The sequence below is a fragment of the Astatotilapia calliptera genome, chromosome 17 (genome assembly GCF_900246225.1).
Source record: "Astatotilapia calliptera chromosome 17, fAstCal1.2, whole genome shotgun sequence".
In the NCBI taxonomy this organism is placed as follows: domain Eukaryota; kingdom Metazoa; phylum Chordata; class Actinopteri; order Cichliformes; family Cichlidae; genus Astatotilapia; species Astatotilapia calliptera.
This window is the reverse complement of record NC_039318.1, coordinates 7395530-7409066: the sequence shown is the minus strand read 5'-3', so window position 1 is coordinate 7409066 and position 13537 is coordinate 7395530. Positions and strand designations below refer to the sequence as shown.

The following is a 13537-nucleotide window of genomic DNA, read 5'->3' as shown; positions in this document are numbered from 1 at the left end:
TGTAGTCACATTACATATGTAAATGTCTACACTTTTTCTTTTACCTAAAAACACAGTGGCAGCCACACTGCTGGCTTGTTTACAGTCTGTATGGTGGTCCTTGATAAGTGCACTGTCATTATAGCTAATGGAGTCATTGAAAATCAAAGGCATAATACACCAAAGTGGATCAGGAAACATGGGGGACTGAATTGGTTCTCATTATTTATGAGCCCTTCACAACAAATATATGTGCAAGATGATGACTAAACTTGTATTTGAATTCGTATTGCCTTTCCTGCTCTCTGGAATTGACAGCAGGCTTTTTGTTATTCAAAAATAAATAAATGTATGAAAGTAAACCTAATGTGTTTAAAAACTAAAAATGACAATCTTGTAGATGATTTCATGCATCACTTATAAGTTGACTTTTACAGCAGCACGTTGGATCTGAAATCAGTGCATTCATGTGCGAGCTCGTGTGTGTGTGTGTGTGTGTGTGTGGGGGGGGTATTTTGAGAGTCTGCTGAGCAGACAAAGACACAATCTATAACTCAAGAACTTCAGCTAGTGTGGCTCCCAGAGAAAAAGGCCAAAATAAATACCACAAAAATGTCACAGAGTGCACAGATCAGACCCTACAATATTACTGGTAGGCAAACACACATATACACACACACACACACACGCACACACACGCACACGCACACACACACACACACACACAAACACAAAGCCACCTTGTACAGTAACATACTCACACATAGGCAGCAGGATCATTTGCATAATCTTCACCTAATTCCTTGTTCTTCCCTGGTTGTCCGTTGTCTCGCTATGATAAATTACCCCAAGCAACCTTGCAGGTTCCTTAATATGGTGCTAATTGGCCAATTAGGGCGCCGTTTTGCCTGAGGATTTCGCCACTTTTAGCGGTTATATTTCAAGTTTACTGTTAATCAACAAATGGCCTCAGATTCCTCTTCTGTCAAAATCCAACCACACATTGGACTATGCTCAAAAACACAAAGATACAGTGCATATGGTACTGAAGGCACATTTAAAGGTAGAAGAGCTGTACAAACGAGGGCAATAAAAATCACATAAATGAAGGACAGAGTCTTAATTTATACGAAACCAGGCCTAGAAAGGTCTTAGAAAAAAAGTCCTATGCCCAGCTGAATCATGGCAGCCTTTACAGCTTTGCCCAGGTAAAAGCCATAGACGATATAAAAGACCAGTACAATGTCACTCACTGGTTTGTGCAGCGAGCATATCTTGCATAATCCTCCTGACGCTTGACAATGGCCAAAATTTACAAAATTGACTTAATATTTGATTCACTATGACCTGAATTGAGTAACTAAACCTAAAAACTCATCACAAAAACCTTTTACTGAGGTCAGTTCTAAGAGCCTTGTTTCCACAAACTTCTGCAGGACAGGAAGTGTTTGTGAAACCAGGTACTGGCCTTTTAAAAGACTGCAGATTGCGGAAGAAATGTCAGACTGTTAAACTCAAAACTCAATCAGTTTAACCTGAGACACATAATCCTAACTATAGTGGGAAAATGAATATGATCACACTACTTAAAACATAACCCAAGTACCAAGGTGCTTACATAATATACTTAAAAATTAGAACTTTCTGTAAGTTGGTAAAATACAGATAGGCAAACAATGCAGGTGTCATCAGTTGGAAATGGCATTAAGTGGAGTAATTTCTTATTTTCAGCGGATTCTTACGTGTGAGCATTCATATCATTTCAAAATATGACAGTTTCCCAATTTTCTTGCCACCTTATCATCATCGGCATCTCTTTACCCCTCCAGCTTTTTTCTTTTGTCATCATGAATTAGACCCACAGTGGGGGTTAACTCATACAGTGCTCTCGCACCTACAGGTTATTGTTTAGGCGTTTTGCGCTGCCTTTGTACTCCCAGAGTTGTCTCTTGCTATTTACCTCCTCTGCAGGGTATTGTACAGTTTGTCACTGTTGTCTGCGCACAATCTCTCCCTACTAACACAACTCTATTTTTGACTCAAACTTAGTTCCTCCCTATATCCTCTTTCACACAGAGTATTTTTTTTGTTAGAATGGCATTAACGCCCCCGTCTCCTGCGTGCACTGGAATATATCACTGTTGTTATTTGAAGCATTTTCTTTTACTTGGATTTTAAGTTCACCTGACTTTCTGACATTTTTGCAGTATAACATAAATAAAACTGAAGTTTTGAAAAGAGCGTGCACCTGTCATTTATTTAAATAGTCCTACCCCCATCACAGCTTTCTCAGCTTCTTTTTCCATCTAAAATCTACAGTTTGATGTCTTTCCTTTTGGATTAAAACAAAATCATGTTTATATTTGTCACATTCAAATCCCAGAGAAATAGGCTTGTTTCCCATTTTGCATCTTAAGATGCATTTTGAAAGCTTGCCAGGTTTTGTTGTTGTTTTGCATCTCATTCACTTTTTTAGTTTCTGACCTATTTTCTTTTCTTTTAGGATCTTCTACGTGTCTCATGACTCCCAAGATTTGAAGATCTTCAGCTACATTGCCAGAGATGGACAGAGCAATGTGTTCCGCTGTAATGTGTTCAAGTCCAAGAAGAAGGTAAGACAGAGAGAAGCTCCGTTTTAATGTCACTTGTTACGTGCCCTTGATGAGTTGGATAGATTCACTTAACTTAAGCCGTACACCTACAGCTCTGCTTTAGACATCATCTCATAAATTTGTTTTAAACAACTGAACAACAACAGAAAGCAATTTTATAGCAACCAAAAGTGGTTGCTATAAAACAACGCAAGGACAAAAGTTGTACACTGAGGACTGGCTGTCTTATGTTAAGAAGTAATTATTTATTTATTTTGAGGGGTTTTTTTTGGGGGGGGGATCTATTAGCAAGATTAATCAAAAAGTTGTAATCCGGCTGTGAGTTTTTTGGGATTTATCTTCTTCTTGTTTTCACTTCATAAATGCATATTCATTTGAAATACTGAAAATTAATTTGAAATAAAAAAAATATTGGGAGTCACCATTCAGATGTTTTTGTAAAAATATCGCTCATCCAGATACAGATATTCTAGAACTAGTACCAAGGCTGTATAACAAACCACACATTGCATGGTTACATGGTTTCAAACTAACCTTCTATTAGATCTAAATCTTTTACTATAAAAAACCTTTAGTCACAATTATAAATATATAATATGAAAGCCTACTTGAGGCTCAAATTTTAACCAGAGAGACTAGAATACGATGTTGGTATTTAAGGAATTGAGCTAAGTCACTTGATTCATATCTCTCAGACAGATTGTGATTTGTGTAAATGTAGAGCCTTTGTTTTACAAACGTTAGTCAAAGAGTTCCCCAGGAATGAGGACCAGTACTACAGTGCTTAAATCTTTGGGCAATATTACAAGAAAACACTGCATACATTTTCGGTTCTCTGCAGATGATACCCAGCTGTGTTTATCTACGAAGGCAGATAATATAAGACAATTAGTTAAACTGCAGTCACGTCTTAAAGATTTAAAGGCCTGGATGTGAAGTCATTTTCTTCTCCTGATTTCAGAGAAAGATTAGGCCCTAAAAATCTTGGAAGCATGATGTCTAACCAGATACTTAGAAACTTACAAAGGATGGCATTACCTTGGCCTCCAGCAACATTGTGAAGAATCTTGTCATTTTTGATCAGGATGTGTTCTTCAGTGCATGTATTAAACAAATATGTAGGGCTGCTTTCTTTCATCTTTGAAATACTGCTAAAATTAGAAACAGCAGAGCCTTCAGCTGTCATGTCCTGTAGAACTAGCTCCTAGCTTGGATTCAGGAGACAGGCACCCTCTCTACTTTTAAGATTAGGCTTCAAATTGTTCCTTTTTGATAAAGTTTAGATTTAGGGCTGGATCAGGTGACCCTGAATAATCCCTTAGTTATGCTGATATAGGCTCAGAATGCTGTGGGACTTTCTGTGACCGTATGATACAATAAGCATCACAGTAATTTCTGCATCATTTCCACTCACCTATACCACTATTTAATGACAGCATGTCATTACACTTTTGTCTTCTCCTAGTCTGTCTCCTTGTGCTCTCTTTCTTTTATTTTGTCGTTTCCTTCCACTCCAGCTGGTCGCGACAGATGGCTGTCCCTCCCTGAGCCTGATTCTGCTGGAGATTTCTTCCTGTTAAAAGGGAGTTTTTCCTTCCCACCATCACAAGTGCTTGCTCATAGAGGATTTTCAACACCAAAATTACAAATGAATTTACAAAAACACATAATATAATCACATAGGCGGGGGGAAATGCAAGAGTTCAAAGAGTTACTTGTCTAAATTGTGTGGAAGTTTAAAATGGTTCATGCAAGCCTCAAGTACAACACCACAATAAAATGTCACTAAGAGGTGAAGAGTGACAATTCAAGGGAATTTATGAGAAAGTCTTGCTGAATCAATACGTCTTTTAAAAGTATTTAATAGAAGATACTGTCCACTGTAATTCACCTTTTGTAGTTAACGGTCAAGAGTTTCCTGCGTGGCAGGCTGTGCTCTGGCAGGTTCTGGAGCAACAGTTCAAGTATATAATCTGGGGCCAGGCCATGAAGGACTTTAAAAGCAGCAAGTTAAATTTAAAAGGTAGTTCTTGACCGGCAAGTGGGCAGCCATTAAAATCTGCTATGCTTCACATAACTGATTATGGTGAGTATGGTAAAACCTGAAAATGTGTTTGGACACACTCCGCTGATAAGTAGAGCTGAACTGCCAGTGAGCAAGTTGCTTCATGCCAACCTCTTCATACTCAGTTTCTCAAAAACCAACTAATGAGACTTTTTTTTCTTAACCTTGTTCTGCTAACCAGATTCTGCTTTGTTTGGGTTGTTTATGATTTCGAGTTCTTCCCAATTTAGATTTGTATGTCTTTTCTGATTTTTTTTTTTCAAAAGGAGCAGCAGAGAGGATGGGCTTCAACCTAGAATGAGTCATACGAATAATGTGTTCTTAAATGGCTGTATCTCAAACCACTGAGGTACTTTTTAGTGCTTGTGTGTCTGCAGTCTTTCTTATCTGTAGAAGTTTTCATCACTGCATCTGATCTGCAGAGATGAAGAAATGCCGTACCGTGCTATGAAAAAGTCTTTGCACCTTTTACTGATTTTATTTTATTTTTTTGCCACATTTACATGTTTCAGATCATCAAGCCAATTTTAATATTGGACAAAGATAACCGGATTAAATGCAGAATGCAAATTTTAAATGATGATGTGAGAAAACTATCCACATCTATCTTGCCCTTTATGAAAAGGTAATTCAAGTCCAGCATGAACGGCCAATTTAAGGCATTTGACTGCCATGTTGACTGTTGGTAGGACGTTCCTTTTATGAATGTGATTTCAACATGTCTGGCAGTAATCAGGTCTGGGCGAGTTTAGTGAAAATTAACTCATCTATCCTGTAAATGTGGTTAATCCCACTTAATTAATGACTTATCAGTTTTTTTCACACAGGTCCAGGTAGGTTTGGCTGCCTGCCTAAATGAACTCATCATTTCTAAACTGCATTCTGTATTTAGTTGGGCTGTCTTTGTCTGATATTAGAATTTGTTTGATCTGAAACATGTATCTGTGACAAATGAAAGAAAATCAGGAAAGGGGGAAATACTTTTTTCCACACCAACGTGTATTTCTCAATCCTCCGCACTTTTACAGCCCAGTTCAGTCCTCCTAACTAATATCTCATAATACCCTGTGTGAATCTTCTGTTTCACCTGCAAGGCTCACATTTTATTTCCTTTATTAATCAGCTGTGATGTGTAATTAGAATACACTAGAGGGGTCGGATTTGTTTTTGTTAATTCCCAATTTGATCTCAAGTCAGCTGGGCCAGAAAATCCTATGAAGCAAAAAATGTATTCACAAAACACACTCCCAAGTTGGCTTAAGCCCCCTCCTTCAGTGTGGTATGGCAGACCATGGATAATGCCTTTGTCAGTGAGAAGGATGTTAGACTGATGGTGATTCAGATCTCTGGTTCAGATGAAATTACCACTTCTGACAATCACTCTGATCTGTTTTTATGCAAAACAATGCTTTCTGGAGCACTCCATTGAAAGGTTCCAACATCATTCTCCACCGTCTGTGCGGCTTTCACACTATGCCAACCCAGCAAATGGGCCAGATTGGACCTTTTAGGCAGGCTGCTAGCTGTTAGCAGAGGTGGGACCAAGTCATTGTTTTGCAAGTCTCAAGTAAGTCTCAAGTCTTTATCCTCAAGTCTCAAGTCAAGTCTCAAGTAATGTCAGGCAAGTCACAGTCGAGTCTCAAGTCACTGGTGTAAAAGTCCAAGTAAAGTCACAAGTCTGAAATTTTGAATTTCAAGTCCTTTCGAGTATTTAAAAACAAACGAAAAAAGCATGTTGCAGTTATGCTAAATGTAAATATTAGACCATGTAATTTTTAAATCTGTGTTTTTCTCAACACATGACAAAATAGTGAACTTAGAAAATATACACAAATTGTGAAATTGCACCTCTTTAAAATGCAGCTCAATTAAACCTAGCTCCAAGAATAATTTTCACCGACAGTTCTGAGATAAGCTGCATGTTATTCTTGGATGCGCTTGTAGGACCGGCTTTAAAATCGCATGACAAAAATATCATACACATTAAAAAAAACTGCATCACCAACGTAGCCTGGACAACATTTGCTAGTTAGATGAAGTCAGCTATCTCATCGTAGCATATTTATATGCATATTTATAATCATACAGTTCTTGGAGTGAGTGCATACACTCATGAAGTTTAGTAACTTCAGGTCACTGCAACAAGCCCAGGTACAGTTTACCGACGGATGGGTACAGGACCTTGAAATGCACCGTGTAGAACGAAAGACCATCGTACATATCATAAGTTTACCAGTCTCACAAATCGTCGTCATAAACACACATTCATTAACCGTTTATTAATATAACCTTTGAGCTCAACGGTAATTAATTAGTAGTGGAAATAATTTCTGGTAGCATCACAGAAATGTAGCAGTGACAATAATACTGTATGCTGTAATCGTACTGGGCAATTGGTGATACAAAACAACTGTTTTATCCTGTGAATAAAAGTATGTTTTTGTCAATGCACCATAATAACAGAAGCGAAACACAATATTGTGTCAGGACAATTCACTATTTATGCACAATAAATAAAGGAGCATAGCGCGACAATTTCTGTTCAGCGCCAGACTTACTTGTAACCTATATCACCAATTATGTTATGAAAATGACGCATTAACTACTACAGCAAACTGACCTTTGTGGGAATGCTTGGAGCAGACTAACCTGTGAGCTGGAGTGTTCTGGGACGTTATATTTGGTCTTTGAATGGCTGCGATCCAGGCCATCCGTCGCCTCTTTGTTACTTCGGAAACATGGCTCGAACAATTTCTCTTCAACGACGTAATCCGATAACAACCGATTTCTCTACCTGTCGGCTTCCCGTGGCTGTCATGTGACCGGCTATTGCAGTTAATAATACAACAGCTTCTTGACATTTTTGTGTTTCTTTTTATCGCTGTGATTTCAATTGAAAGCCTGCGTGCGCTAGTACCTCTTGCCACGAGTTCCCAGAATCCTTTGCGGTTCTACCCGTGAATGACGTCACATTTTCAATCTCTATATAATATGCATGTTACATTTTATATTTGGGGTGAAATATCAAGTCTTTTCAAGTAAACCGGTTCAAGTCCAATTCAAGTCCCAGGTCATTGGTGTAAAAGTCCAAGTCAAGTCACAAGTCTTACAACATTTTTTCAAGTCAAGTCTAAAGTCATAAAATTAATGACTCGAGTCTGACTCGAGTCCAAGTCATGTGACTCGAGTCCACACCTCTGGCTGTTAGCCCTGTTAGCTTATTCATTTATGTAATTTACAATGAAACGGCTCCACAAAAGAGGGTGGACTGATTGAGCTCATGAATGGATGATTTAAACAGTCACCTCTTTTGGGCCTTTAATGCAGTTTATCCTTAGGTTTTCTCATTATCTAACATTACCTGGCACAATTTCTTATACCTTGCGATCTCAAATGTTTCACATCCTCATGATGGGAGATTATTGGTGCTGAACTAAGGTGTTCTAAATTCTGTGATTTTTTTTTTTTTTTTTTTTTTTGGGGGGGGGGGGGGGGGGGGGATTTTGGTCGAGATAGGTCTCAAGAAGAAAGGTGTAGCTGGTGTAAATGGTGCTCATCATAAACATTTACCTTGGCACAAATAGGTATCATGGACAAAAAAAGATTTTCCGACAGCATTCATGTAAGTTAGAACACTTGTATGAGCAATTTTCAGGAGAGGATGAAAAGCAGGTGACCCATATGCCATAAGGCTATCGCAGAGGTCTGGATTCAGATACACCATACAGTATGTCCTTTCCACTCTCAACTGTCATAATAAAAGCTAAAACAAAAGACCTAAAATACTTTTTAAAAGTGCTTTTACTTACTAGCATGCCAGAGAATTGAACTACCAATCTACTGATTAGTAGGTAAATGCTGAGGCACAGCTGCCAAAATCTGATTTCCAATTTTAATTGGCAGTTGCACTGATGGTGCTTGTTTTGGTTTTATGTAATTTTTCATTAGAGTCGTTAGTTATAATATTGGGTATTTGCTGATTTATCAGTACCAACATTTACAACAGAAAGTGTATTTCCATTAATTTTCATTTTTAGCAATTACAAAACAAAGTTATATAATTAAAGAAGACATTCATCTAAGGCTACGTTCACACTGCAGGCGAAAGCGCTTCAAATCCGACTTTTTTGACCATATGCGACCCATATCCGATCATGGTATGACAGTGTGAACGGCACAAATCCAATATTTTCAAATCCGACCTGGGTCACTTTTGTAAGTGGTACTGAATCCGATACATATCTGATGTTTTAGAAAGCGACTGCTGTTTGAATGGTCATGTCGCATTAAATTCGTCTTTTACGTCACTGACACAAACAGACGGTAATTATCAGCGCTGGAGAAGACAAACGAGAAAGCGTGGTGGCGGAAACTGGAGACGGAGCGATTCAATGGACAGAAACTGAGGTTTTGGACTTGATTAGCATATGGGGAGACAATTCTATTCAAGATAAACTTGAAGGGTCTTATCGTAACCGGGCTGTGTTCGAGTGCATTAAAGAAATGGTTGAACGAGGGTACAGGCAAATGTGGCTACAGTGTCAGAGGAAAGTGAAGAGCCTCGGGGCCATGTTTAAAGAAGCTAAAGATATAAACAAACGAAGTGGACGTGGTCGAGTCACCTGCCCGTTTTTTGATGAGCTTGACCGTGTTTTGGGCGACAAACCCAGCTGTCAGCCAGCTGTCACCCAGCTGTGACGTCTTCTTTTGCGCATGCGGACGGCTTTGAGGGCCGTGAACCGCTCACACTAGAGCGCGTTTGCAGTCACATTTTATTTGTAGTGTGAACAACCAGACAAATTAAATCGGATTTGATCAAAAAATCGGAATTGAGCATTAAGACCTTCAGTGTGAACGTAGCCTAACAGATGAAAGATTCCTGGTTCGATCCTGGTTTGGGTCAGAAAGGGGCACTGATGTAAAAACTCTGCTAAATCAAACATGTAGAGCGACCGTCTGTGATAAGCCCTTCTAAATAAGGTGGCAACTGGAGGTAGCTTCTACAAAGAAGAGATGGAAGAAACACCCTTCAACCATGTTACGAGTGTTGATGTTGCATAGTCTGTCCACTAGAGGGCACTCTGCAATATCCCCATTGCTGTGCAATGTGCCTGCTAAGTGCAAATGAGTAATCCGTGTCTTGCAACAATAGAATTTTTAAGCTGCATTGTCATATTATTTTAGGAAGGAGGTGTAAATAACAAAACATAAAAAATAAACAAATCTGTTTATGTTTTGTGTTACTTAAAGAAAAATTATTTTGGGCAATATATCAGATTTTTAAGTATTCAAATATATGTATTTGCATCTGTGTTAAAAATCCTGTATCAGCTGGGCTCTATTTTTTCAAACGATCAGTGAAAGAATTTGTGTTTTTGTGTCAAAACAACCTCAAACTTTGTTGCTGCATAATTACAAGATGGACAAAGACTGATCAGTGCATCATTTCCGATGTTTTCACAGTCTGGTAGTTATGTGGCGTTCACAACAATCCTACCTTCTCTTTTAAATCTAGTCACTGTCTGAGTCGCATCCTGACAACCGCTAAAAAAGACACACCCTGGTTTTCCTCCTTGCACTGTGGGCCTGGCATTGGTGTGAGGAACAAGTATGAGGGTCTTCTGGGGTGGATATGTTGCTGCTGAAATAAGCTGAGCAGAGACAAAGTTAAAACAGAGTCCAGCAGTGTGACACAGTTAGGAAATGTGCTCCCAGTTTTCCACTTTAGCTGCCAATTCAGAGGACTTGATAGTTAAGTCCAGGGGTTAGCTGGGTGAAGCGCACACTGCCTCATTATCTCTTACAGACAGACTGGCATTGACACATGAGCACACATACACGCACACACACGCGCAGACACACACATATTCTGTTCAGAATACAAAATGGAGAGTGACGCATACCAAAAATCTCTGGGCAACCAAGGCCCTGAGGCCATTAAACTGAAAACTTATCTGTGCGTGTGTGTGTGTGTGTGTGTGTGTGCGTGTGCGTGTGCGTGTGTGTGTGTGTGTGTGTGTGTGTGCGCACGCGCGCGCACGTGCAGGCACGTAATGCTTTTTAAAGTGTATTGGTGGTGAAGAGACTAAAGGCAGGGGCTGTTTTTAATGGAGAACTTATTGACAGTTTGAATTCATTTATTACAGTTCACATCTGGATGATATTGATTACATTTATAACTTTACAGAGTTTTTAAAAAAGCATTTCCCTGTGGCAGAACCAAAAATGAACCTGTTGTTGTTCTCCTCTGGGTGCATGATGCCGCATTAGACTGCACTGTGAAAAAGCACATTAGTACAAAAAAATAAAGTCAACTAAGTAAACTAGTTTGGTTTATGTGTAATCAGTCTTTTTGCTCTGGAAAGTTAGCAGTTGGCTTTGCTTTCTGTAGTTATGTTTGAGTTGTTGTGATCAGCTACTACCTTTTAAAATTAACCTTTCAATTATTTATTTTCGTTTTCTCATTTACTGACAATAGCAACTTCATAGAAACTAAAGCGTTACAAACACTCTCAACATATATTTAGAACCAGCAGATGATGATCTGGGTCTTATCTGGGATTATTATCACTTTTCTCAGTTTGAATATGGTTGAGAAAAAATATTATTTTTTAGGCTAAGACACACAGCCAAGATGCATCTGCCAGGACTGAAAATGAAGGACACGGGTTAAAAATTGCATTTCCTGGTGGACTTCCGGTGGCTCGTAGCACCGCATGGCCGCATAGAGAGTGACCTCCGGCACCAACCGTGTGTTTCCCCGGACTCGAGAGCTGTATTAGGGCTACATTGCCATTTTTCGACTCAAGAATGAGTGGGGATAAATCTAAAAAGGGAGGATACGGGCTACGAAACATTCTTGACTGTGAAATGGAGAAGGACGCCGCGGCTAGTGAGGCAAGCCTCGCATCGGGACAAGATGGCGACCGAGGTGAAGGTCTGGGTTGGCTTCGGGATGCTGTGAGTAGCGTACTGGTGGCCGAAATGGCTACATTGCGTACCGAATTGAAGAGTGACTTCAAAGCATTCGGTACGGAATTTCGGGAGGATGTAAAGAAGCAAATGGCCGAACTCTCTAAGGAATTGAATCAAAGATTACACGAGATGGCGGATCAGGTGGAGGAGATGACTGGTCGGCTAAAGCACGTCGAGGACAACATGGCTGACTCGGAACGCTGGGACATTGGTGTTAGGGATACACTTGTGCAGCTGTTGGAAAATCAACGGGCGCTTCAGGAAAAGGTGTCCGATATGGAGGGCCGCGCTAGACGCAAGAACATCCGGATCTACGGCGTACCGGAAAACTCGGAGGGCTCGTCGGTGACTACCTTTGTTGAAAATCTGATCAAAGAACACCTAGGCGAAGATTTCGGCCCGGACCGTGCTCTCGGCATTGAGCGCGCACACCGCGCGTTGGGACCGAAACCACCCCCGAACGCCCCACCACGCTCAATAATAGTGCGCTTCCTCCGGTTCTCTGTTAAAGAAGAGATTCGCCGCACGGCGTGGAACAAAGGGGTACATATCCAAAACAAACGGGTGTATTTCGATCATGACTACTCTCTGGAAGTGCAGAAAAGGAGACGGGAATATATCCCAGTTAAGAAGGCTTTGAAGGACAATGGGATCCGTTTCCAGACACCACTAAGTAAGATGCGAGTGTTTTATGCGTCAGGCAATGTCCTATATAATACCGCGAGCCAAGCTGCCGAGGATTTAAGAAAGCGGGGAATAGCCGTGGGTAAGATCACCTTGGGGAACCAAACCAACAGGATGACAGAGGACACGATAAAGCAGCTACTTCCTTGGGAAACGCAGACAGCACACTGCGGGGGCGGCTTCCAGCAGCACGTGCGGGAAAAACTCCAAGCATTCCGGAGGGAGCAAGAAAAAGTGTCAGCAGACGAGTGAACAGCTGATGGCGGGACAACGGTGAGACAGCTGGCGGTAGAGTTTTGATAATCTAACCGCAGGAACACTGACTTTCGTATCCTTCAGAATTCATATTTCTTTAGGTTGGTGCCTACGGACATGGTTAGAGAACCACCACGTTATGTCTAGTAGCGATAAGAGACTGTTTCGTTTATTTTTTGCCCTTTTTTGGCTTTTTTGTCGGTCACTCCCCTCTTGTCGGATGAGGGGCCCCACCCTGTGGCCAGTCCCCTCAATGTCAAAGGATACTGTTATATCCTTTGTATTGGAAGCTCCTGTTAATGTTTTGTGTGTTTGCTGTTCAGTGAGTTCTGGTTGTGATGTTCTGAGGTCTTGGTTGATTATGTTGTATTCCACATATCCACTTGATGGCTTTTAATTTCTATAAAATGCTGTCACTAAATGTAAATGGCCTGAATAGCCCTATTAAAAGAAGCAAATTAATTGCCAAATTGAAAAAGGAGACAGTAGACTTGGCATATTGGCAAGAAACTCATCTAGATAATGCAGAACATGAGAAATTAAAAAAGATGGGTTTCAGACATACATTTTATTCATCGTATAGGGCCGGGAAAAAACGAGGAGTAGCTATCCTTATCTCAAATAAAATAAAATTTGAACATATATCTACTATAAGTGATAAGGAAGGTCGGTTTGTTTTAGTAAAAGGTAGAATAGAGAATAAGACGGTCACACTATTAAATGTCTATGCACCCCCAGGAAGCAACGCAAGCTTCTTTAAGAAGATATTTGATTTGATCTCTAAGGAAACGGTGGGAACTCTTATTTGTGCAGGAGATTTTAATTTACTGTTAAATCCCAGATTAGACTCAAATAATAGGGACAGGAAAAGCACGTCTGGAGGGAAACGGGTTAAAGGAATGTTAACGGAATTAGGGCTTATTGACGTGTGGCGATCTATCCATGGGTCAGCGTCAGGATTCACTTT

General features: G+C 40.1%; 1 protein-coding gene across 3 annotated transcripts in view; it reads left to right on the top strand.

Annotated features, from left to right (window-relative positions):
* The window catches only part of LOC113008767 (capon-like protein), a 164684-nt gene that overhangs the window by 48728 nt on the left and 102419 nt on the right, over positions 1–13537 (top strand). For all 3 annotated transcript variants that reach the window (XM_026146485.1, XM_026146483.1, XM_026146482.1), the window contains exon 3: positions 2483–2591. In XM_026146485.1, the coding sequence (XP_026002270.1) occupies positions 2483–2591 (109 nt within the window). The remainder of the gene's footprint in view (positions 1–2482; positions 2592–13537) is intronic.